A 26,328-nucleotide genomic window follows, 5' to 3' on the forward strand; every position below is an offset into this window, starting at 1 on the left:
TACAATATCTGTTCGTTCATATATTTGCTCTTCTTACATGGTATCTTTCATTTGGCTAGTCAACCTTCTTGATAAAACGCTTACCCTGAATAAACTCCCAATTTGAATTTACATTGCACATTTAAAACCATCACGCAAAATTTCCAAATTCCTACCACCTTCAGTCGAATGTTGGGCCTGGCCAGCCGGTGCATGAAAGATGTGGTCCAAAAACTCTCCCCGGCTGACCTCACAAGAAGCTGGGAATAACTCGAGCAGTTAAAGTAGTGGGAGTCACAGATTCAATTTCAACATAAACTTTTCATAAATGGTCCTATATTTTCTTGTTGAATACCTTGTTGAATACCTTCTTGTCAGTACAGATATGAGGGAATAAAATCAACAACCAGTTGTTGTTGTTGACTGCCAATACAAAATGCATTCAAGTTTCCCCTCCCCCACTAAGAAACTGGTAAATGTATTTTCTAACATTTTACATGCTCTGAAATCACGAGAGTGATAACCTGCAGCATAAAACGTACTAATCTGCATTGCGTAAATCATCGCCGAGATTGTTCATGTAATTTTTTTTTTCACAGGATCTGAGGCTCGTAGGAGAGCTGCCATGCACTCATCTCACACACAAGAACATACAAACAAATTCACAAGACACAACACAGGACTGCTAGATGAGACAAACGCAGCAAATGAGCTTGGGGGAAGTTCCATCACTTCCCAGGGGTACTCTGGGTCGTAAAAGCGACGCCACAACAATGGCACCGCCTTTCTCACCGCACTTAGCGGGTACTTTTGAAAGAGGAATTTCCTTCTCCTCAGGCTTGTAGCATGGTATTGTGTACACTGTGGTCCTAAATGAGGAGAAAGCTTAGAAATTGAACCCAGTTTTAATAAGATAAACAATCCTAATGTTATATAATGCCCAAGTGTCTGTGCTTTCAGAAAATGTATACTTTGCTATGGGTCCCATGGATATAGTTGCTTACAAAGCATGTTTTTTTATCCAAACACAGGCTATTTTTTCCATTTTCATAGCTCATTTTTTAGAAATGGGTTACATGTATGATTGTATATGTTGTCCAAAATGGTTGAAAAGGCATTTTTTGCTTGATATATATCATTATACATAAGCATAGAACAATTCCTCGAAACAGTACATTTCTTATGACCTTCTGCATATCTTGGCACCTTCAAATGTGTAAAATCTCAGATTTTGCAAAATTTCCCCCAGTCATAGTGACGCTTACAAAATCTTACTCCAGAAATTTAAAATGCATCTGATAGAACATCTTAAATAGCAATTTACTTCTGCATAAAGTGATGATTTAAAATGGCAAGTTTCAACATGGATCATTACTACATACCAGTTTTTAGGTTCATTTCCATGATTGGATCAAAAATGTTAGGAAGTACGTAACAAATTGCATTTGCTGCTGCTATAAAATTACTGGTAGCTATAAGCTTGATTTTATAACCAGAGAATAAGTTTACCAAGATGGCCCTATGATATAAAAATCAATACCAAAGGCCAGTTTGTGTTCAATATACAGAACATCAAAGGTCGTTAGGAAGTACGTAATGTTCTAAAGAAATCTGCACTTTTAATCCTAAGATGTTAGTTTGGTTCATCACAGCATGTATTTCTATGGTTAAGTTTATGTGCATATATATTTATGACCTGAATGAACACTGATCAATTGGTTAATTTCATATGACCTTGACCTCTTTGCTCAAGGTCAAATATCAGGTAAACCAAATATTCTCCATATATGTGGTTTCCAATTAGTGTATAATACATATCTAAGCCATCAGACCAATTTTAGAATGATATTAGTGGTTCCTTGATACAGATAATTGATACTCTTTGGGTATATTTGACCTTGAACCTGTCAGAGCAATAGAAATAGGAAGAATTAAGCTCTGCCCAAATAGATCCTGAATCCCCATGATGTTGGCTAACAAATGATATGCAAAACTTAATCATAAAATGACTTTCATTTTTTGGTCCCCCGTGTCCTAAATGTGTACATAATACCTTGCTACAAGCCCTCATGGATGCCAACCTATGGGGATTGTCCGTGCTCTTATCCTTTTCAATGCTGAACGTCAATCAAGGAAGCAGCATGTACCATTTTTGAAGTCTTTGGTATGACTCGGCCGGGGTTTGAACCGCCAATCTCCCAGACTCAGCGAGATCGGACATTATAACCATTACACCATCAAGTCTGCAGTCTTCGTTGCTCTCCCTATGACTGTGATTTTCATCCATTCCACACACTTACGGAAGATAACAAGTATGGCTCTTATTATCTTATAGCATCACCTGAGCCAATTAAGCCTTCATGTTTCACCTCCACGACTTTCCTCGCCATACCTTTCATCAATCTCCATATATTGGGACACTCCGGACTCACTACTGTCTGTATAAGCCAAGTCTAAGAGGTTGCATCATATTTATTTCAAAGTTAATTGCCATTTTTAACTTGAAAAGTACAGTATTTTGCCTCAAAGTGAAAAACAAGGTGTTAGTCTGAGGGAGTATTTTACCTAAGGTATTCGCCAATTTTTTTATTACTCTTGATATCAAGGCATGATGTACACAGAGTGATATTTGTTGTTTTTATAATTCTCAAGAAATTTTCGATTCATATTTGCCTTTATAACTTTTTTACCACTCAAACATAATTCTGTAAGAGATGTGCGTCACTGATCATCGATCTGTACAGCCAACCTGGAAATTTCTGCTGCTTTGGCATATTCATTCAGCATAAACTTCATTACATAATGGTGCCCATGACACATTGGAATATTGGCACAACAAGTACCAACATATAATTACTTGCGCAGCCATGATATCATTTCACAAAGGAGTTGCCAGATGTCACCACTGCCACTCCAAGAAATTTCAGTAAACATCTTTATTATTAATATGATTATTTGGAAAAAAAAAATGTGCAGATCAACCTTGAGTCACCATCATAGCTGTCCAAAGAAATATTACTAGGGAGTTCATAGAACACCTTACCCCATGCAGTGTTTAAGTACATGATTCAATTGAGAAAAAAAATTATGATTTCAAAGGTCGTATAAAAAATCTGGAAGTTTAGTGGCATTGAAGCAGTCTTATATGTCATCTTGTACATGTCCACATACCACAAAACTGGAGGTTTTTGGAAGTGGTTGGAAGGCAATTTGTGTTTTACAGTGTTGAAGTATACTGTATCATTAAATTTAAATAAAATAAAGATTATAAAGGTCACATAAAAAAATTAATTCCGGAAGGTGACTGCCATTGACGCAGTGTCTATTACTCCACACAATCTAACATGTTACATTAGTTATTTGTGCCTGTTGTGTGTGTCATTTATAACGTGCTTAAAAACAGTAAGCATCCTATTTGGAATAATTTTCAATTTTGTTTAACTGCCAGACAAGGCAGACAGAGTAAACAAAATATATCTCGCTCCTCCTATACGCATGTGCAATCGGGACAAATTCAGAGCCGAAGTTTTGCGAAACTAAAGATTTATTTTTGGATCCGTGTTCAAAATATAACATTCAATTGAAATTAAGTTGTTCCTCAATCATAAACTGACATTTGTGGAAGGACGAACAGACAGACAGAAATGAACCGATTGCTTAACGCTGCTCGGGGTAATAGCATTGAGAACATACCCATAGCAAAGCAATTTTGTGGTATAAAAACATTTATCATTGCTATGCAAGAGCAATTCCTAATCACAAGCCCCGTTTTTGTATGATGGCCATCAGAGGACACAAGAGCATGTTTTCCAGCATCTGACCTAACTCTTGAATTTATTATCAATGTGCTGACCTAGCAAATAATTATAAGATCTAAAGCCAAGGTATTAGAATGTTTGGTTAATGGCACACGTTACCACAAGTCTTGCTGGGTGTTGTCACCACCACACCACAACTTTTCAGCAATTTGTGATTCTTTTAAAATTGATGGGGTTGGTGCAATATAGTGCTGACCATAAATGGGCAATTTATAAACAAGTTTAAAAGACGGAGAAATTCCTTAGCTGCAGTAAATGGTGCAAGAGCAATTTTTCACCAAATAATGACAAATTAAATAATTTCCTCAACCACCATGTACAAGTTGATGGGACTTCGACTTATTCCCCAACAAGAAAGATCAGCTTAACCTTATCCTGGCTGGGAGAGGTGGGGGGGGTGGGAATGCCCCCCCCTCATTGATTCATGACTTTTTTTTTTCTCTGGAGTCACGCACAAGATTTGATACCAAATCGAACCATACCGTTTAGGTAACGTACCGTTTTGGTGTTTAGGTAGCAAGTAAAACAGTGACTTCAAACAATATCCATTTATATGAATATCCACACATTATTACATCTCACTTAGTCAATTTGTATCCTCAAAAAACATTCATAACATGCTACATAATTTGCATACTTGGATAATTTATGCAAATATGACCATGCTTGAAATAAAATAGGAAAATAAATAATGATTCTAATATTGACGAATTATTCCTTTCCCATTTCGAACCATTTTGAATGCGATGTAACCAAGTCACTTTCCAAAATGAGCAAATTGAAAAAATATGAATAAATTTGCATATTCCATGATAAATTACACAATAATTTAAAAAGTAAACAAGTTTTTAAAAAAATATTACATGTTCGTCTAATGACCTTATAAGAACGTGTAAATTTTTATGATAATGAGATCTTCCATTGCCAAGATCTGATGGAGGGGGGCAAACCCCCCCAGCCAAACTAACCCCCAAAATAGCCTGAACCAGATAGGGTTAAGGGAAGATGTTTTGCACTCACTGAAAAAATTAACAGTCATATCCACTACATTAAGGACACTTCAGACTAAAGCCTTCTATACCATATGCTGCCATTCGTATTCTGGTATTATGCCTGAAAGCAAGTTCAGTATTGTCCTGCCAAAGCAGTTTCTTAGTGAGGGTTATGCAGTGTGGTTTGCCATTGCTTTCCTAGCAGTAGTTTGGACAGGAATTTGGGATTTTGCTAAGGTGCCAGCGATGGCTCTCCTACTCTGCGTGAAGGACACCTTGGGATCATTAACGTCCTCCAACTAAGACCGGCAGATGGGACACCCAGCTTAAAATTCATCCAGGAGACGGCACATACATCGATGAATCATCTGTGCGCCTGTGAAACACCGGGATGACCGTTTATAGCTGGGCTGAGATTCGAACCCAGGCCAGATGGCTAAGAGGAGAGTGTGCCTACCTCGAGGCCATCCTACCAGCCTTTTGTATGCTCATGGGATCAAAGTATTGGTTTAATGCTGGACAAAGCAAAATTGAAAGGGTGGGGATCATGTAGAGAAATGTAGCTGATTGAAGTTTATTAATTGAACTATGTATGTTATGTTGGTGTGGTGACAGGACTTTTTAGATGACTCTCATATGATAAAGTTTGTCGATTAAAACAAATAATGCAAAGATGCAAACCTGGTATACTTTGAAAGGCAAGCCAGTGATACAGATACAAACTAGAAGGGCACTCAGTGGAGCGCATACCTCCGCGACGAAATGTCTGATCCACTAAAGCATATCGGGACCAATATATTTGAGATATCGTGCTATATATCGTTTTTGGCCCGAACTCTCAATGGTGGATCTTCACAAAAATTTTCGGATCCTCACCCAAATCGAAGCAATTTGCCCTTGTCACACACCCAACCTTTCCACCAAGTTTCCACTGAATCCATCGACAACTTTTTGAGATATCGTGCTATATATCGTTTTTAGCCCAATCTCTCAATGGTGAAGAATCACTTTAAAATTTTTAGTAGCTGGATCCGGATCCAGATCTTCAACAAAATCTAATCAGTTTGTCCTTGTCACACACCCAACCTGCCCAACAAATCTCATCCGAATCTGTCAACAACTTTTTGACATATCCTGCACACAGACAAACAAACAAGAAGATTTCAAGCAGAGCACGAAACTTGCAAAATCCATAAAACAAATTTGACCTAAAAAAATAGGTGGTTGAATTCAGTGATCAAATATGAAACTTTTCTTCATCTTTCAAATCAATCAGATGAAAAATGATAATTTTAAAAATATGGCCTATATTCACCTTTTGGCCTATGTTGACCTCAAAAATAATTGGTTGAATTCAGTGACCTGACAAGCAAATCCTCTTCAAATTTCAAGTCAATGTGATGAAAATTGAGGATTTTAGAAATACCACCTTAGTTGTTGACCTTGGGCCAATGTTGACCTTTTGGTCCATGTTTGCCTCAAAAATAATTGGCTAGTTGAATTCAGTGACATGAAATATAAATTCTCTTCAAATTTCAAGTCAATCGGATGAAAAATGAGGATTTTAAAAATCCCACCTAAGTTGTTGACCTTTGGCCTCTGTTGACCTTTTGACCTCAAAAACAATTAGCTTCTTCCTTATGACAAACTCTACCATGTGGTGAAGTTTCGTGAAGATCAGCTTAAAATTGTGACCTGTAGGCGATTGACAAACAGACAGACAAACAGACAGACAGAAAGAATAACAAAAGCGACGAACCAATATACATGAAAAATCTTCGATTTTGCAAGTAACAAACAGACAGAGAGGTGTGAAAACATAACCTCCTTCACCTTCGGTGGCAGAGGTAATAACTTGCCTTGTCAGTGTGTTTGTACTTTTCCCAGTTTTTCCACATCTTCATCCACTTGGGAACTCTTTCCACCTCCAACTCCTGCCATGGAGTAGCCAGGATTTTACATTAACCAATAATAGTATAATAATGAATGAAATAGAAAAACAAAAAATATAGGGACGGAGGAAATAAAAACAGTTGCATGCAGTCCACCAGTTTCAAATCAAACTGTACAAAGTCTTTCTTGATCAAAAAAAATAAAAATAAAATTCGGAAACAAAAACAAACAGAAATGCATTTTTTTTGTATACGCAATTGAGGCTCGTGGAAGAGCTAGTACACTGAACGGATCAGGACGGGATGCAACAGGCCAAAATGAACAGTAAAGAAAGAGGGAAAACACCAACAGCAGAGTTGAAGGGCAAGATGGAGGCAGATTTGGACAAATAATCGGTGTGGAGCGGAATGGGTGGTTGGAGAGGATGCATGGGGTGGGCAAGATTGATACAGAAGGAAACTCTCAGGAGGGGAAAAAAAATGGAAATTTGGAAGGAGGAGGTATTGTGATGGGGTGGGGTTGGATGAGGTTAACGAGGACAGAGAAGATTATGGTTTTGGATTGGGGAAGACTGCATTTATTAATCATCTTGTTTTAAAGGCCCAGTCACACCTTGACGTTTTAGCCAGCTTATGCCGATTTTTGGAAAATTTGTCTAAAACGCTGGTACACGTCGAATACGTTATGGGTAAGTTTTGATAACATTGAGAGCACGCTGAAAAACACTGCCATACGTCGTTGTACGCTGGCTTTAAACGTACTTTTCGGTTGTCCTCAAATTTTCCATGCTTGAAATTTTAAGACTTATGCCAGCGTACGACTCACACGTTCCGCATAACGCTGGCCATAAGTTGTAGGCAAGTCACGCGATCGTTGACACACGTCGACACACGTTACTTGTAAGTTACTCATAAGTCGAAACACGTCGAGGTAATGTTTAGCGTACCCGAAACTTATTTCTAACCTATGAGTAACGTGTTGTACTCACGTTACGCGATCGGTGACACATGACGACACACGTTACTTGTAAGGTGCTCATAAGTCGAAACACATCAAGGTAATGGTTAGTGTCAGTGTTCCAGACTTCCTGGTTTTATTTATTTATTTATTTTCTTCCTTCCTTCCTTCGGTATGATGGTGATTTTGACACTTCGATTTCTAGTGCAGTTATAATATAATATAATTAATAGACTGCCGCTCAACGATTTAAATCAAAACCGCACTGTACACTGAACACCGTCATACCGAAGAAAAAAAAAAACAGGGAGTCTGGAACACTGACGCTAACCATTACCTTGACGTGTTTCGACTTATGAGCACCTTACAAGTAACGTGTGTCGATGTGTGTCAACGATCGCATATCGTGCGTACAACTTATTCCTATCGCATGCGGAGCGTGTGTCATACGGCAAGTACGTCGTAAAATTTTCAACATGTTTAAAATTACAAGACGTACTCCACTTACTACGACGTATGATAGCGTACTTTAGCGTTCCATTCACGCATACCAAACTTACCCATACCGTATTCGACGTGCGCCAGCGTTTTAGACACATTTTTCAGAGGTCGGCATACGCTGGCAAGATCGCCAAGGTGTGATTGCGATGTTGACACTTCCATTTCTGCGGCGGTTATGATTTGAATCGTTGTGCGGCAGCCTTTTAATAGGCTACGCCACGTCATCGTCGGCGATGCGTGCAGGGTGCTATGCCAAAGTTAGACTATCATTGGGCATAGGTTGTGAAGGCCGACAACAGGTTCAGCATTCGTTGGTATAAGTTATCTATAATACAACGAAACGTTCTGTGTCCGTTACTAATACGTTATGCATAAGACCAAGTCGTTATGAATACGTCCGGATGTGAAAAAAAAAAATCAAAAGTTCAACGTAAGCCAGCGTTTTACATACATTTTAATACGTTGCCATTGCTGGCTAAAACGTCAAGGTGTGACTGGGCCTTAAGGGGCACAATGGGTTAAATATGCATGCAAACTAATTATGCCTTCATTTGTCACTCCAGATAGTAAAAAGCATGGAAGCATATCAACTAATTATGATTTATACTGTTGAACAACGTCTCAAGATCTTTTATATCGATTTTGCAAGCCCATCTATCATGATATTATGATATAATAATATAACACATCCTGAAAATCTAGTCTGATTGATGTGCATCAGGACATTACCAAGCAAATCAAGATGTCAACCTTGATATGCTTCAACACTCACTAGTTCCATAATAAACCGTGACAGATTGGGTTGATCAACTATAATCAGCAAAAAGGAAATATATGATGCCCTTTACAGACACGTTTAGCTGATCATAGGCTGAGACATTTGGATTGTCGGTGCTAAGGATGGCCTGCAGTGCATTGTGATGAGGTAAGAGGACTGTGAACATGGTGAGGGATGGGGTGATGTAATATCAGTAAATTTTTGAATGAGTTGGGACAATATTTGAGACAGCACGGAGAATGGGAGTGGCGGATGGGGATGGTTGTCGAGCTCTAGCACGAGATAGACGGACTTATTTCACTCATACTTTGCTTCTCCTTGTTGTTACTAAATATACTCCAAGCATCTTGAAAGAGACTGTTGGCAAGATCCCTTTTTTGCTCCGCAGAGAGCTAAAGTTGAAGTGAGCAATAATGATCCATAAACAAACAGAAACCGAGCTGTTCGTTTGTTAATAAATGAACAAAGAAAAACAGTCAGTGGGTTTGTTAACAAATTTTCATTTTTTCCTTACTCCTCCTCAGCAGCTCAATGGATCGTTTTGAGATTAGGCATGATGATTCAAAATAATGGAAGCCTTTCTTTCAATTTCCTTCCAGGTGGTGAGATAATTAACTTAAAATGTAATTACGTGAATATCATGTACAAACTCTATATAATGGAGCACGCATTTGTATGTATGTATGTCCGCTCCATAACCATTGGTTGGACAGCTGACCCTGACACCACCCACAATTGTAACATGAAAAAAAAAAATCATACGATTGCCATTTTGGTAAACCTAAGGATCTTCAGAAGTGTCATATTCACAATCACCATGCCCTCCCAACAAGTTTACCGTCCAGTGTAAAACAACCTAAGTAACTGTTAAAAGCATTTCCCAGGAGAGATTGCCCACAGGGTGGGTACTCTGCTCGTGATAATTCCATCAAATTAAACTGAAAATCAATTTTCTCACCTAATTCACACCAACTACGACCGCCCTCCATCGGAAGGCGAGCATCTATCCCATTTGAGACTATTCAATTTATTTATAAAAGCATTTTAAAAACTACAAGTCTGAAGATGACGATGGTTCACGAGCGGTATTTGACGATGTAGATTGTTTCAGAAGTCAAGGATGAGACAATGTGATAATGTTTGACCACGTTATAAAAATGATCAACATGATGGGGGCGCACACGAGTGACAGGTTATTAGCTGCAAAATGTCGAAAACCTGGTTTTGTTCAACAACTTTCAAAATTTGATCTTTGCATAACCGTTAAAGGTCACAAAACAATGTTGTGGACATTAAAATAAGGAAACAGGATAAGTGCTATCGCTTATTGGAGTAAGTTCGTCGATGAAGGTCGAAAACCCGGTTCGATTCCCACAACTTTGAAAATTTGACCTTTGTGGCCTTTAAAGGTCAAAGGTCAAGGATTATGACCTTTGGTGCAAAACTTCCTCTGGAACATTCCAGGAACAATATAACGTCATATAGGCTATATGGCATTTCACACTCCTCGGATTATCCATACTTTGATGAAATCAGCGTAAAAACAAACTTGTAGGGGGTGCCACAGTCAAGGTGTTCGAGATAGAGAAAAATGGTTTCAAGACTTTAGGTGGTGAATGACCTCAAGATTATGCATAAAAAAATATTGTCATCCTAGCTCTCAAAGTTTGGGCGGTCATCTGATTTTTATGTCAAAATTTGAAATTTTCTAAGTTCATGACCTTGACCTTGGGACGAAAATGAAAAAAAAATAAAAATAAAAATAAAATCGAGCAGCGTGGGGCTATGCAGGTGCCATTGGGCTAACCAAATACCGAAACCCCTGCCAGATTCGACAACCCCCTCAAAGAAGATGGATTTTTATGTCAAAATCGCAATTTTCTAAGTTCGTGACCTTGTGACCTTGACCTTGGGACGAAAATGAAAAAATATATATATCGAGCTCTGTGGGGCTATGCAGGTGCCATTGGGCTAACCAAATATCGAAACCCCTGTCATATTTGACAAAACCCCAAGGAGAAGATGCAAATTGAAAATCGGCAACCCCCTAAAAACACGTTTTTTGGGCGTGGCTCCACCCATAATGGGAGCACCATGCCCATTCTCAGGAAAACACAACGAGATCATGATGTAAACCTCCCACCAAAATTTAATCAGGATTGGATCAAAACCCACGGAGTTATGCTCGGGACAGACAGACAGACAGACAGACAGACATACAGACACACACACAACAATAACGAATATAGTGGTCACTTGTATTTTTCGTGAAAATATTTTTTCTTGAACCAATAAAGAACAGTGCGCTTAATTATTTAATTTTGATATCACCTGCATAATGTGGTAGTATGTCGACTGTGAAAATTTTTTTTTAACTTTCCACAGCATGTAACAGACAGCATGATCTATATGGATGGCAATGACTCCTCCACATACTGTATGTTATGCAATAACAAACATTTTATTTTTGCTTCACAATTAGCGCTGTGGGTTGTAAACTCCTTTTGGAGGTTTCAGAAGGTGGAACAGAGCCCTCCCAGGACCAGGATCACGTTTCATGAATCAAGTTGTGATATTTTGCAGTTCTCATATCTTTGATCCAAGGGCTATTTTAAGTATTGCCAGCGAACCTCAAACAGCCTCCAATTTTTTATATATTTTTTTGTATACAATGTTGAGGCTCCTATAAGGGTGAACACACAGAACATATAACAAAGGGAGCAGGAGACAAGAGGGAAGGGAGAAGTAGTTTCTTGATTTTGGCTGTTTCTCTGGGAGGGGGTTGCTGGCAGACGTTGAGCGCCCTGTGGAAATATGGGGGTGGGGGTGATTGGGGGGGGGACAGATCACTGACAGAGCAGAGGGGGGCGAGGCCGGAGAGGAGATGGTAGAAGACAGAAAGACCACTGAACTGCCTGTGGTTAAAGAGTGAGAGACCTGCCTGTGGTTAAAGAGCGAGAGACCTGCCTGTGGTTAAAGAGCGAGAGACCTGCCTGTGGTTAAAGAGCGAGAGACCTGCCTGTGGTTAAAGAGCGAGAGACCTGCCTGTGGTTAAAGAGTGAAAGACCTGCCTGCGGTTATGGAGTGCAGGTGAGTACAATAAAAGACCGAAAGACTCAGCTTCATCGTGTAAGATACCAATGATCCTAAATGCCTTGGTTTCCACAGCACGAAGCCGAGAAAGGTGTGAGGCGGGAGCACAAGCCCAGAGGGGAGAGCAGTACACCATTAGACTGTGGATGAAAGTTTCGTATGTGGTCAGGAACTCAGGTGTGCCAAGGAAAGACTGCATGACAAAGGATGCCCTCAGGGGGGGAGGGGTTCCAGATGGTCCTTTTGGAGACACATAGCAAGAGTGTGAGATTTGTTGGGATTGAAAGACATGTTCCAAGTATTGGACCAGCTTGTGGTTTTATCTGGATCTACAGAGTGAAGAGGCTGCTGCTTGCCAATCTGAGGGATGACAGATGGTGTGGCAGAGGGTGGAGTCATCAGCAAACAGATGAAGAGGATTTTCCAGAGTCGGTGAGATCATTAATGAAAACCAGAAAAAGAACAGGGCTAAGAACACTACCTTGAGGAACTCCAGCCTGCACAGAAAGAGGGGATGAGAGAATTTCATAAAGGGCCACACGTTGACTGCGACAGGAGAGGAAGTCTGCGAGCCATGAGTGGAGATTGCCTTGGACACCATAAGAAGAGAGTTTGGTGAGCAGGGCAGGGTGCCAGACTATATTAAAAGCACGTGATACGACTCTGCTCTCATGTCTGGTATTGAGGACCTCCATCCATTGTTGGGAAAGCAAAAGCAGCATGTCCAGGGTGGAGTGACTTGGTCTGAAATCAAGCCATTGGAGAAGAGGAAGGATTTGATGTCAGAAGCAATGATGGATTCCATAACTGTGCTGATGATTGGGAGCAGGCTGATTGGTCTGTAGATGCAGGGCTCTATTTGCATCTTTTTTATGCAGAGAGGTTATGTTTTCTGATTTCCAAGCAGATGGCAGATGACCTTGAGTAAATGAGAGGGTGAATAGAACAGCGAGAGAGTGAGCAAGAGCAGTAGAGCAGGTTTTTAGAACACGAGGGCTGATGCCATCTGGACCGGTTGCAGAATCTGAGTCGAGGCTTGACAGCAAGCTCTCCACCTTGTCAGGAGAAAAGGACACAGAGTCCAGGAACAGCTGGGTGCGGCTGGGTAAGGTGGGTACCGAAAGCAATGGGTTTGGGACACAAGATTTAGAAGCAAATACAGAGTTTAGGCATTCAGCCTTTTCACATGCAGTGTCAGCTGTGCAGCCATTTGAGGAAAGGGAGGGGATGGAGGTGGAACATACACCAGAAACAGACTTAGCCAGATACCACTCGGATTTAGAGGAGGGAGAAAGCTTTGAGAATTCAGACTTGAGATTGGAAAGATGTTGTTTCCTGGATCCCCTGAGGTTAGACATACACTTGTTCCGAGCTTTATGGAAGGAACTGAGATTGTCTTCAGTAGGATTTGCCTTCCATGAGACGAAGGCAAGTTGTTTCAGGACAACTGCCTCGCCACAAGCTTCAATGTACCATGGGTGGGAGGAAGGGTCAGACAACTGAAGACGAGATGGGATAAATCTGTGCATGAGAGAGAGCAAATTCCTTTCAAAGAATTCCCAGAATGAGTTTATGTCGGTGAGAGTAGAAATGGGAGACCAGTCTTGAAATTTGATGGCTCCTTGAAGTACCTGCCAGTCGGCCTGTGTGAAATGCCAGATTCGACGGCGCTGAGGTGGTTCCCCAATAACGACCAGAGATATGACCACTTTAACAAGCATATGGTCAGACGAATCAACTGGAGCAGAAGAACAGCCGACATTTTCTGGGAAATTGGACAAAATCAAATCCAGAAGAGATGGAGTACCGTTGGCTGACCAAGGAGTCACAAAAATCCTTTGCTAAAGTGCCATGGCAGGTGAGAGAGGTACCCACACTCAGCCAACTGGCATAATGGCAATTTAAGTCACCACATATGAGGAAGAGAGAGTTTGGATGAGTAGATAGAAGTTGGTCCATGTTTTCGACGAGCGAGATGTAAATGGAGATATCACTGTTTGGTGGACGGAACAACACACAGAAACAAGAGGTGGGAGCGGAGGGATGCCGTCGCCAGAGGTATTCCTGGGGGTGTTGAGGAGTGAGGGTAGTGCATGGAGAGTGAGGGATAGAGTTTTGGTAAAGAGCAACTCCGCCGCTACGACCATGCTCAAGTCTATCATACTGGAGGAGGGAGTAACCAGGGAGAGAAACTAAGGAGTCAGAGATGTCTTCAAGGAGGAAGGTTTCTGTTAAGCAGATTACGTCTGGTTTGTCAGTGGCAACCCATATGGAGAAATCATTCAGATGAGAATGAAGGCCTCGGATGTTTGAGGTCCACACTGTTAAAGAAGTGTGATGGGAGGAGGCTTTGGGTGCAGGGGAAGGGAGGATGAAGGTAGGATGAGGGAGGAGAGGTGGAGGTTGGGAGAGTTGTTGATAGTGTGTAGGAGATTGCAGAAGAGCTAGGGGAGAGGGTCAGATGGGGAGGAGGACAAAGTGCAAGGTGGTGAAGGGATGAGTTGCAGTGGGGAGAAGTAAGAGAGGGGCAAAGGGAAGTAGGACATTGAAGAAGGTGGGGGGAATGAGTTGGAAGAGAGGGGGTGGGGGAAGGAGGCAGCTTTGAGAAGGGGGAGAGAGGGCAGAGATTTGAAGGGGAGGAGTGAGGGGAAAGAATTGAGGGAGAAGAGTCAGGGGGGAGAATTGAGGGGGTTTTTGAGAGGCATGAGGAGGAAGCTTGGAGGGGAGAGAGAGAGAGAACTTTGCTTTGAAGAGGAAGGAGGTGGCTGATTTGAGAGGTAGGGTTGAGAGGGAAGCTTTGATGGAAAGGAGAGAGGAAGAGAGCAGGCAAGGCCATTGGGGAGGAGGGAGAAGGAAGAGGTGGGGAAAAGGGAACGATGAGACTGGGTCATGGTATTGTGAAAATGGGAGCTGGCAGAGGGAGGAACAAAAATTGAGGGGTGGGCAGGGGGGTGTGATGAAATTTGAAGGGGTTGGAAGAGGTGGAGGCAGCCTTGAGAAGGGGGAGTGATGGGGGAGATTAGAAAGGAAGGGGTGAGGGGAGAGATTTGAAGGGGAGGGGTGAGGGGCAGATTTGGGGGAGAAGGGTTTGAGGGGAGAATTGAGATTGAAGGGTGAGGGGGGGGGGAATTGTCGCTTGTTTATTGTAATATTTTCCAGTATAGTTTTCATATTTTCAGTGAGTATGTTTACTTATTCCTGTTGCTCCAACTATCACTGGCATCATGTCAGCGATACTCAGCTTCTAGCTTCTTTTGACTGTTTTTTCTTAGATGCTGGTACTTGGTCATTTTTTGAATTTCTGCATTATTTTGGCTAAATTTACTGGGTAGTGACACATCAATTAGCAATGCTGTCCTTTTCTTTTTATATTTGAGCAGTGTCTAGTTGCAATGCCTTGCTGTCAATGTTCACCCTTGATTGGATGGTCAGGTCCTATGAGAGCATTTTTCTGTGACTGGGATATTGAAGTTCTTCCAGATATGCCAGTGAATTGCTGTGCATAAATGGTTGTACCCTTCTGTGTGTGTAGTTGTTCTGGAATTATCATCTTTTTGCATCCCAAGAGAAGGTGGTGGTGCTTTTGGGTTAAACCTTGCAGAAGCTGTACTTGTTCAATTGCCTCAGTCTTGCCAGTTTCTTAAAGCTATTCGTGAAGTGTCATTGATCTTGGGCATTTAACTCGGTCTCCATCACAGTTAATGTGACCTCTTCATAGCCTTGAAGAGGCTACATATCAGTCCACCTTTGTAAATTTCCCAATTATGGATTATATTTGTTGATACTTTGTGTAATTTTCCTTTGTCTTATTACAATTGGTGGGACTCTTTCTTTATCTATCTGTCGAAGGAGAAGTGAATTCTTGCAGAAATTTTTCTGTAAGTCTCACTTGGGTGCACCTGGATGGGTTTGAGAGTTGTGGAGTAGCAGCTGAAACCAGAATCCTATCCAGGTTCCTCCTGATGACTCTATCTTTGCTCTTTACTTATTCAGGCTCCTTATGATGGCTAATGCAGTATTTGGTGTGTGTGTGTTTGTGTGTTTGTGTGTTTGTGTGTGTGTGTGTGTGTGTGTGTGTGTGTGTGTGTGTGTGTGTGTGTGTGTGTGTGTGTGTGTGTGTGCATCTATGAGCCAATGCGCAATCACAATGGAAAATGTTCTACATTAGAGGTAGAGGTGGCCATCCTTACCTTTTCAGCATCACCATTCAATAATGTCGTCTCATCAGCACTGCAAGCACAGACAAAATATATGCATGGGCAGTAATGTTAGAGAATTTACCCTTTTTCCTTATATTGTATGTTTATTGCTCAGCAATTACACAACACATTAAATACTAAACAGGTCTACAAAGCATTACATAAAGCCCATGTGGAAATGACACCATAAGCAAATAAGCAAATAGCATAGAATATCAAGCCTATAAAATCACCAAATGCAGTAAGGTGGAACAAGTTCCCTAACCCTGGGCCTCCAAAAGCTTTATTCATGAAGGAAATTGTGAACTTAGACATGATATAGGAGAAAAGGCTTCCTCCTTGAAGATATATTAAATGGTGTTTTTGAGCACCCACTTGCAAAAATCCAATGTCAAATCCACTATAAATGGCAGCATGCTTCACATTAATGCTCAGGGTGGCACTCATGCAGAAACACAGTTGTTATTGGACTCGTTCTCATGAAGAATCATCATTGTCAGGCTCTACTTTAACAGTGCTGTAGCCATCTGAAACAGACTGCAGCAAGAATGGCAAATGTTGGGTGGTCTGATTAAAGTTCCATCTGGACTTCCTATCCTATGGAAGGTAGGAAATCTTTCATGCAAGCATGACTTTTTAAGGTGATTTATTATTATCTGGATCAAAAACAGTTGTGAGCATATTGATGAAGCAAAGTTAAAATTCTGGTGCAATTTAACAGGTTAAAGTTGACAAAACTCTGGATGCCAATATTGTCTGACACCAGCTGGCAGTTAAATTTGCCCCATTGCTGGGAAACAAACTGTCTGGTTTCCAAATTAATGGTTGAACCACAATCAGCATGTTTCTAAGACTGAAGGAATTAAAGCAATATATTGTACAGCAATGTGAAATGCAATCTGTTTACTAGTAAAAAAAAAAACTGGAGACAGATTGACCTGAATGTAGCTATGGTGGGCCACTTACAGTACCCATTAGAATCACAAAAACAGTGCGAAACCCTCACGTTAACCACACGCACTAAACAGATTGTAGCTCATGGAATTTATGACCAAACAGAAAGCAATAAAACTAATAAAGGCAAATCAGCAAGCCAGACTTACAATTAGCACAGCAGGATGTGTTCAGCAAAAAGCCAAATGTACAGAGCTCGTGAATGTTATTAAAACAAATCCAGCCAAATGATATTTGCCGAATACAGATTATAAATCTTATTGAATTAAACTTAGCAGGACTAAGTCACTGAAAGTGCTATTCAACCAAAATATTTGTCATGTTCAGTGTTCATTTTAATGGGATGACTGTATTTTATGAAAAGTTACATCTTTTGGTTCAGATACAAAGATGTATATCACTTTGTTTCATATTTAATTCAGAGTATATGACTTACATGATGTCAAGTCGACCAAAAGAATCATGACCTGATTGGAACAGAAGCAGCTCGACACATTGCCATCTCGGCCAGCTGACAGAGGATAAAAGGCACAGATCCAAATAGATTTGGATTTGTGCTCCAAAATTTCAACTGTGGTTGAACTCTGTTGTAGCATCTTCATCTGATTGGGTCTTCTGAACTCAGTTGTATGCTCAAAGTTATGGGTGCATGAATAATGAAATCAACAGGATGTATACTAACTGCCACGGGAAACAAGAAGAAACGGACGTTTCAAGCATCAACTCCAAATTGGAGTAAAAAGAGGAAGGGATCATTTTTTTGTCATCCCCCCCCCCCCCGGTTTTGCTGTGATGAAGGGTTAATGCCTGAAACCTCAGCTTTGATTTCCTCACTTCCCAGCAATATTTTGTTCATTTCACCCAATGCTCTACCGATAATGCCGATGCAGTTCAACACGAGCCTTGAACAGCAAGACTAGTTTTTCATTTTATTCTGGATGCACAACTCCAGCACAATCTTCATCCTCCATAGCTTGTTCACAAAGAGTAAGAATGAAACATGCTGCTGCTCCAGTGCATTGTCTACGCTGGTGCATACAAACTCTGCAAATAGGACTGGTGTTCTATGCTGCTCACAGGCGAGCCTGGCAAGCATTCCACCTTGCCCCTTGATGAGAAAAGCTTCTACAAATGCAGGATTTGCCTTTGCCTACACATTTGTGAACTGAATCTTCTTCATCCAACATGCCAGTATTTTTTCGTACTTGAACACATTGCATACCCTGAAGGGACAATCTCTGAGCCATTTTCCAGAGTGTATATTACATCACCTGAGCTAACACATCATATTAGTTATTCATACCTGTTGTTTGTGTTCATTATGATGTCCTCAAAAACAGCAAGTTTCCTGTTTGGAATGATTTTTAATTGTGTTTGACTGACAGGTATGTATATGTATGTATATATGTATGTATATATATATATATATATATATATATATATATATATATATATATATATATATATATATATATATATAGTCATGCGCCGCATAACGACGTTCTGGTCAACGATGGATCGCATATACGACGGATCTGCCAGCTCTGAAAAAAGAAAAAACGAAAAAAAAAATGTCGCTGAAAAATTCCTATTGCCGAGTGATGAAGCCGACGTAGCGCTGCCAGTCGTATAAAAATAGCACATTCAATTATGTATGCTGTACAGTACATAATACCTCATCATGATAATAAACGACAGTGTGGCCCTGTTATAATGCGATCATTGAGGTCCATAAAATGTCATCGCGAAAAAAACAGGATCGTGCTAAATCGGGATTCAAGGAAATCGTCTTTCAAACTGAACCAATGTTTGCACGTTTACCTTCCAGCAAGTAAATTACCTTTGAATTGAAGAATTCCGCGAATAAATCGTTGTTAGAGTCGAAATTAAAACACAAATTTGTTTTGAGTGAAGCTTTTCATGTTGTTAAAACAATCGCACTGTTCCGAAAGAAAATATATATATATATATATATATATATATATATATATATATATATATATATATATATATATATACATATATATACACATATATATATATATATATATATATATATATATATATATATATATATATATATATATATATATATATATATCACAATTGACAGGAGCTCGTTTCTTCATTTATAAATTATAACATCGATGCAATGATTACGTATTTATAAAATTCAAACGCTATTTATTCATCTTTCTATAATCGATGCGAGAGGAGATTGTAAGCTGCTGCGAACAACACCGATGGCCGTCATGAACAGCACAAAGCTAAAACTAACGCGTCTTCAGTCTCTCTTGGATGCGTGTTACAATTGCCGACAGTATTCAGTACAGTAACATGCTGTACAGGTTTGTATCCGAGGAGCAATAGGCTGGCTATTCGATATAGCCTAGGTGTGTAGTTTTGTGTTAGCACGATGTTCGAAAACGAAAACGAAAAAAAAAAAAAAGATGTTCGCACAACGACGACGTCGCTTAACGACGCGTTTCTCAGAACGTAACCCCGTCGTTAAGTGGCGCATGACTGTATATATATACTACCAGTCATAAATTGAGAACACCCCCATTTTTCCAGTATTTACTAAAATTTAAGCAATTTAATGTTTCAATGTACTTTGAAATTAAGGCACAGAACAAATAAACAATTGCAGATAAAAAAGAAATCATGGAATCATTTCGTTGAACAAAATTTAATCGAAATTTTTGACTCATCAAAGGAGTCTCCTTTTGCAGATACAACAACCGAACATACTCGTGGCATTCTTTACACAATGGAAATCAAATATTGTTCGGAAAGTTCTTCCCAACACTGTTGCAGAAGTTCTCACAAATGTGTTGCACTTGTAGGTTGCTTTGCTTTCACCCTTCTGTCCAGTTCATCCCAAACCAGCTTTATGGGGTTTAAGTCTGGAGACTGTGCTGGCCATTCCATGATTTGAAGCCTACCGTCTTGTTCTTTTCTTCTAAGGTAGTTCTGACATCGCCTGGAGGTATGTTTTGGGTCAGTATCTTGCTGTAGGATGAACAAAGCCTGGTGTTGGCGCAGTGGTTAGGGCAGTGGCTTGGGATCCAAACGGTCCTGAGTTCAAGCCCAGTTGCGCCACTGAATTAATACACCAGGGGGTTGACTCAGCCTGAATAGCCTGGTGTTGGCGCAGTGGTTAGGGCAGCGGCTTGGGATCCAAAAGGTCCTGAGTTCAAGCCCCGTTGCGCCACTGAATTAATACACCAGGGGGTTGACTCAGCCTGTCATCCTTCCGAGGTCGGCGAAATGAGTACCAGTGTACTGGTCCCAGTGTATGCCCCGGTTAGAATACATACATACACACACACACACACACACACACACACACACACACACACACACACACACACACACACACACACACACACACACACACACACACACACACACACACACACACACACACACACACACACAGTCATGCGCCACTTTACGACGGAGTTACATTCTGAGAAATGCGTCGTTAAGGCCTTAGTCACATTTGCTCTCCGGCGAGGATACGGCGGCCGTACCCCCTCTGAATTGACAGAAACGTGTGGCGGCCGCAGAGTTTCTGCGGTGGCCTGAGGGTGGCCATACGCCGTTTGGCTATCTTTTACAGGCCGTAGGGGTCGCCGTGGAATTATAACGCGGAGTTATAACATTTTTCATTTCTACGTTCGCCGTAGCAATTCGACAAGCCGAAAAAAAAACTGGTAATAAATAAGTAAATAAATAAATAAATAAACCCACTCGTTACCGTCCGTCTGGCCGCACGTTCGCCTTAGGGCCCCCCTGCAGTCGCCTTGCAGGCACCTTGAGGCTACCTTGCGTCTGCCTTGAAAATTCCATGGCCGCCGCAAGGCCCCCCTAAGGTCACCGTGCGACATCAAATCAAAGACCGTACGGCAACCCCATGTTTTCGGTCTCCACAATCTCTAAATACACCGTGCGGCTCCCCGTAAAATAACAAGGACAAATGTGTCCACGAGCAGCGTCCTAAAGATTTTGTCAGCTAAAAAAAAAAAAAAAAAAAAAAAAAACTTCCGATATTTCGTCACGTGCCTTGATTAAGCCAATAGCGAAACGCGTCATAATGTCTTTACGTATTTACAATATATCGTGTATTTACGAAATTACAATACGATAAATGGAATAATCTTTAAATAGTAACGTGAATGTTTCGAAACTTTAAAGCAAATGCCCGAATATATTTAAAAGTTCATGATAGACGCTCTCAAAAGGCACCTTCTATGTGAGGATGTGTACATGCGCTCAGTATTTAAGGAGATCCGGATCTTGTATATACAAGAGCAGAGTCCTCGAGATTAAGGTTTTGGAAGAAGGAGAAGGAGAAGGAGAAGGAGAAGGAGAAGGAGAAGGAGAAGGAGAAGGAGGAGAAGAACGAGAAGAAGAACAACAAGAACGAGAACGAGAAGAAGAACAACAAGAACGAGAACGAGAAGAAGAACAACGAGAACGAGAACGAGAAGGAGAACAACAAGAACGAGAACGAGAAGAAGAACAACAAGAACGAGAACGAGAAGAAGAAGAACAACAACGCCGAGCTCTCTATGAGCAGCGTTTGCTACGCGAGACGCTGCTAAAAACATATGTGACTGCTACATTGTGTGATCGTGGATATACTGCGGCACATAAAAAGTACAAATGTGACTTAGGCCTAAGTCACATTTGCCACGGCAGCCGTGGGGTCTCCAAAATCTACGGCCACTAGCAATTATACGGCGGCCGCAGTAATTCCACGGTCACACAATGTAGCAGTCACATATGTTTTTATTTTTCGGGGAGCCGCACGGCGTATTTAGAAATTGTGGAGACCGAAAACGTGGGGTTGCCGTACGGTCTTTGATTTGATGTTCCACGGTGACCTTGGGGCGTCCTGCGGCGGCCATAGAATTTTCAAGGCATACGCAAGGTAGCCTCAAGGTACCCGCAAGGCGACTGCAGGGGGGCCCTAAGGCGAACGTGTGGCCAGACGGACGGTAACAAGTGGGTTAATTTTTTTTTAACCAGTTTTTTTTTTTTCGGCTTGTCGAATTGCTACAGCGAACGTAGAAATGAAAAAAGTTATAACTCCGCGTTATAATTCCACGGCGACCCCTATGGCCTGTAAAAGATAGCCAAACGGCGTAGGGCCACTCTGAGGCCACCGCAGAAACTCTGCGGCCGCCACACATGTCTGTCAATTCAGAGGGCGTACGGCCGCCTTATCCTCGCCGTAGAGCAAATGTGACTTAGGCCTTAGGCCTTAGCGATGTTGTCGTTGTGCGAACATCATTTTTTTTTTCGTTTTTGAACATCGTACTTACACAAACTTAGACACCTAGGCTACATGGTATGGCCTATTGCTCCTTGGCTACAAACCTGTACAGCATGTTACTGTACTGAATACTGCAGGCAATTGTAACACAATGGTAATTATTTGTGTATCTAAACATAGAAAAGGTATAAAAGATTTTTTTTTTTAAATGGTACACCTGTATAGGGTAGATTATATGTAGATTTTATAAACACTGTCCACTTAGGCTACACGAAATTAATTTTTTTTTTAAAATTCTTTCTTCAATAATAAATTAACCATAGCTAACTAACTTTTTTACTTTATAAACTTAAAATTTTTTTTAAACTTTTTGATGAATGCTTCGGGGCCATGATGAACAAAACAACACGAGATTAAATCAAGCACACGGAAAAATGATGCAATCAAGAGACGCGGTAAACATTAAATGTACAGGAGAACAATGCTGCGTGACACGCCATGCTGTTTTACAGTAAACTTTTTTTTTTATAAGTACAAAGAGTACACTCTAAAATTATGATAAAAAGTACAGTGTAGTAAATACATAAACCAGTAACATCGCTGTTTATTATCATTATCAAGTATTATGTACTGTACATAATTGTATGTGCTATTTTTATACGACTGACAGCGCTCCGTCGGCTACATCACTCGGCGATAGGAATTTTTCAGCTCCATTATAAGCTGATTCGTCGTAGATGCGATCTGGTAGATTCTGGAGATCTGGATCCACCAGATCTGGTAGATTCGTCGTATATGCGATCACTGTCGCATATGCGATTATGGGACCACCGTCGTTGCCCGAAATGTCGTTATGCGGCGCATGACTGTGTATATATATATATATATATATATATATATATATATATATATATATATATATATATATATATATATATATATATATATATATATATACATATATATATATACATATGTATATATATATATATATATATATATATGTATATATGTATATATATATATATATATATATATATGTATATATGTATATATATATATATATATGTATATATATATATATATATATATGTATATATGTATATATATATATATATATGTATATATATATATATATATATGTATATATATATATATATATATATATATATATATATATATATATATATATATATATATATATATATATATATATATATATATATATATATCATCACACCATTTGACAGCCTTTATCCCTGAGCAGGGGTCAGCTTTTTGCGGGCCCCAATCATGGTACCCTTTCTTGTGGAAATGTTTTTACAGCCGGATGGCCTTCCTGATGCCAACCCTTCAGGGATAATTACCAGTATACTGGTGCTCATTTCGCCGACCTTCGGAAGGATGACAGGCTGAGTCAACCCCACTGATGCCAACTCAGCGGCCAGCAGGGCTCAAACTCAGGAACCCGAGGATCCCAAGCCACCGCCTCAACCACTAAGCCACACCAGGCTCATAAATATATATATATATATATATATATATATATATATATATATATATATATATATATATACATATACATATACACACACACACACACATATATGCATATATAAAATGACCGTTTTTACAGCCATTTTTCCCTGCTGTGCAGGTTTGACTTTTTCTTGAGGCAATGTTTTATGGCCGGATGCCCTTCCTGACGCCAACCCTGGTCGCCTCTTACGACACACAGGGATATGGTACACCTATTCTAACCGGGGCATACACCGGGACCAGTACACTGGCACTCATTTCGCCGACCTCGGAAGGATGACAGGCTGAGTCAACCTCCTGGTGTTAATTCAGCAGCCAACGGGGCTTGAACTCAGGACCCTGGGATCCCAAGCTGCCACCCTAACCACTAAGCCAACACCAGGCTTATATATGCATATATATATATATATACATATATATGTAAATATATATATATATACATATATATGTAAATATATATATATATATATATAATATTTATTTATTGTGAACCACGGGGTCTGTCTATGTGTTCATCTGTCCCCCATATACGATGGCTGATTTTGGTGCTGTGTTTGCAAAGCTCAACATTAACTTTTGAAATGATGGGAGAACAGGCATGCATAATGTTTATGTCAAATTTTATTTCGCAATCAGGATATTCTCCACTCTTTTTCGACAAATTTGACCTCCTCCACCTGATGTTGCACCATCAATTTTCGGTGGTTGTTGTCAGTAGCTTGGAGCTTATTGACTCTGAGTGGAACCAAGAATGTAACAAAATTAACCATTTTCAAGCCCATGAAAAAATTTAAATTGATGGATTAACTTAAACTTTTCTCGTGACTGGGGTCGGATACTTTTGCTTGCTTTTCCCATCACTGGGGACGGATATTATTGATTGCTTTTGCCGTCACTGGGGATGGGTACTTTTCCCTGAATCAAATATTGGAGCCAAAAAGTGGAACCTCAATGTATTAGTATCGTGTATATGTTATTATCGAAGAAAATGATGTGATGTGCCAAAGCATAGGAGAAGTTGCTACTTACTGTACAAATCCAAAACGATCAATATGTTGATAAAGTTCGTAAAGGTTTCTTTCAGAGTCTTCATCAAGTTCATCAGGTCCCTAACAACACACACATGCAGATGCCATTTTGAATTTACCTTTCTTTTTCCTTTTCAATTTAGAGTGACCTTTGCTTTTCAGGGTGGGGTGGAGGGGAAGGTTTTTTTCAGTTCAGCCAGCTTATTATTTTACTTCTTCACAGGAAATTGATTGCCGTAAATCCTCAAATATCACAGCGGTTAGGTTCCTGGAAATGCCACAATTGATAAAACTGTGATCGTGGAAACCGAGGGCCAATGGGAAACGGTGGATTCAGTTCCTGGGCTTTGAGGAAATCGGGAGGAAGGTGAAGGCAGCTAAAAATAAACACATCATAATTGAAATAAACATGTGAAATATATGTAAAGCATGTTAACATTGAAATATATATATATATATATATATATATATATATATATATATATATATATATATATATATATATATATGATAAACAGTGTAATATAAACAAAAATACATGACAAGACTTTACGTTTTAAACTTGTTATAAAACAGAGGTGGGTGAGGATAAGAACATTACATACTCATTCTTACTGTCATCTGCCGTAAATAGAAAACACAAGACTTAGCTCGGGATGATGATGCTGGTAGAGGGGGGAGGGTGTTGGGTAGAAAGATGTGGAACTTGCGATGGCTGTTCAATCATCAGGAGCACGACAAAGTCACCTGCTGCATTGCCACATCGAATAAAAGTAAAACGATACTTCACCACCTTGACCCAGAGCAGAACTTTTCTACTTGGAGATGAAGGTATCAGATGACATCCTCTTCCAGAATAATTCCGTCTCTTCGGCGTCTTCCAGTTCAACTATGGCACCTTCGGCACATGGTGCCTTGTGGAAACGTTGGTAACTTCACGATGATTTCTCCCGTATCACCAGTCCACTCAAATGGGTAAATCCACAATGATTTCTCCCGAATCACCGGTCCACTCAAAGAGGGAAATCCACAATTGTTTCTCCCATATTACCGGTCCAAAAAAAATGGGTAAATCCATATTGGTCTCTCCTGTATTACTCCATTGACTTGCGTTTACCGCACAGTCAATTCATTGATCCCATAATGGCGATTTCTTTCAACAACTTCATAACCTTTCTCTGCCTTTTGGCACAACTAATTTTCTTCATCGGTTTATGTTTGGGCACCAATATTAACTGCTGTGTGTCCACTAGATCTTGTAGATCTAGTATTACAGGATCTCCATTTGTCATTTCCTGTTTGGTGATGATTCA

At 40.1% G+C, this 26,328-nt stretch overlaps 1 protein-coding gene across 6 annotated transcripts in view; it reads right to left on the reverse strand.

Moving 5' to 3' along the window:
* LOC147032754 (uncharacterized) overlaps window positions 1-26,328 on the reverse strand; it is an 80,828-nt gene that overhangs the window by 11,072 nt on the left and 43,428 nt on the right. For 3 of the 6 annotated variants that reach the window (XM_085870620.1, XM_085870616.1, XM_085870617.1), the window contains 3 exons: window positions 25,017-25,096; window positions 16,202-16,241; window positions 6,649-6,723 (listed from right to left, as the gene is read on the reverse strand). In XM_085870620.1, coding sequence (XP_085726746.1) covers window positions 6,649-6,693 — 45 coding nt within the window. In that variant the 5' untranslated portion in view covers window positions 6,694-6,723; window positions 16,202-16,241; window positions 25,017-25,096. Of the gene's footprint in view, window positions 1-155; window positions 4,142-6,648; window positions 6,724-16,201; window positions 16,242-25,016; window positions 25,097-26,328 lie in introns of those variants that run through there. The other 3 variants (XM_085870619.1, XM_085870618.1, XM_085870621.1) reach the window with 2 other exon arrangements.

Source organism: Eptatretus burgeri, chromosome 2, assembly GCF_056783735.1.
Source record: "Eptatretus burgeri isolate ZD-2024b chromosome 2, Ebu_testis_v1, whole genome shotgun sequence".
NCBI lineage: Eukaryota > Metazoa > Chordata > Myxini > Myxiniformes > Myxinidae > Eptatretus > Eptatretus burgeri.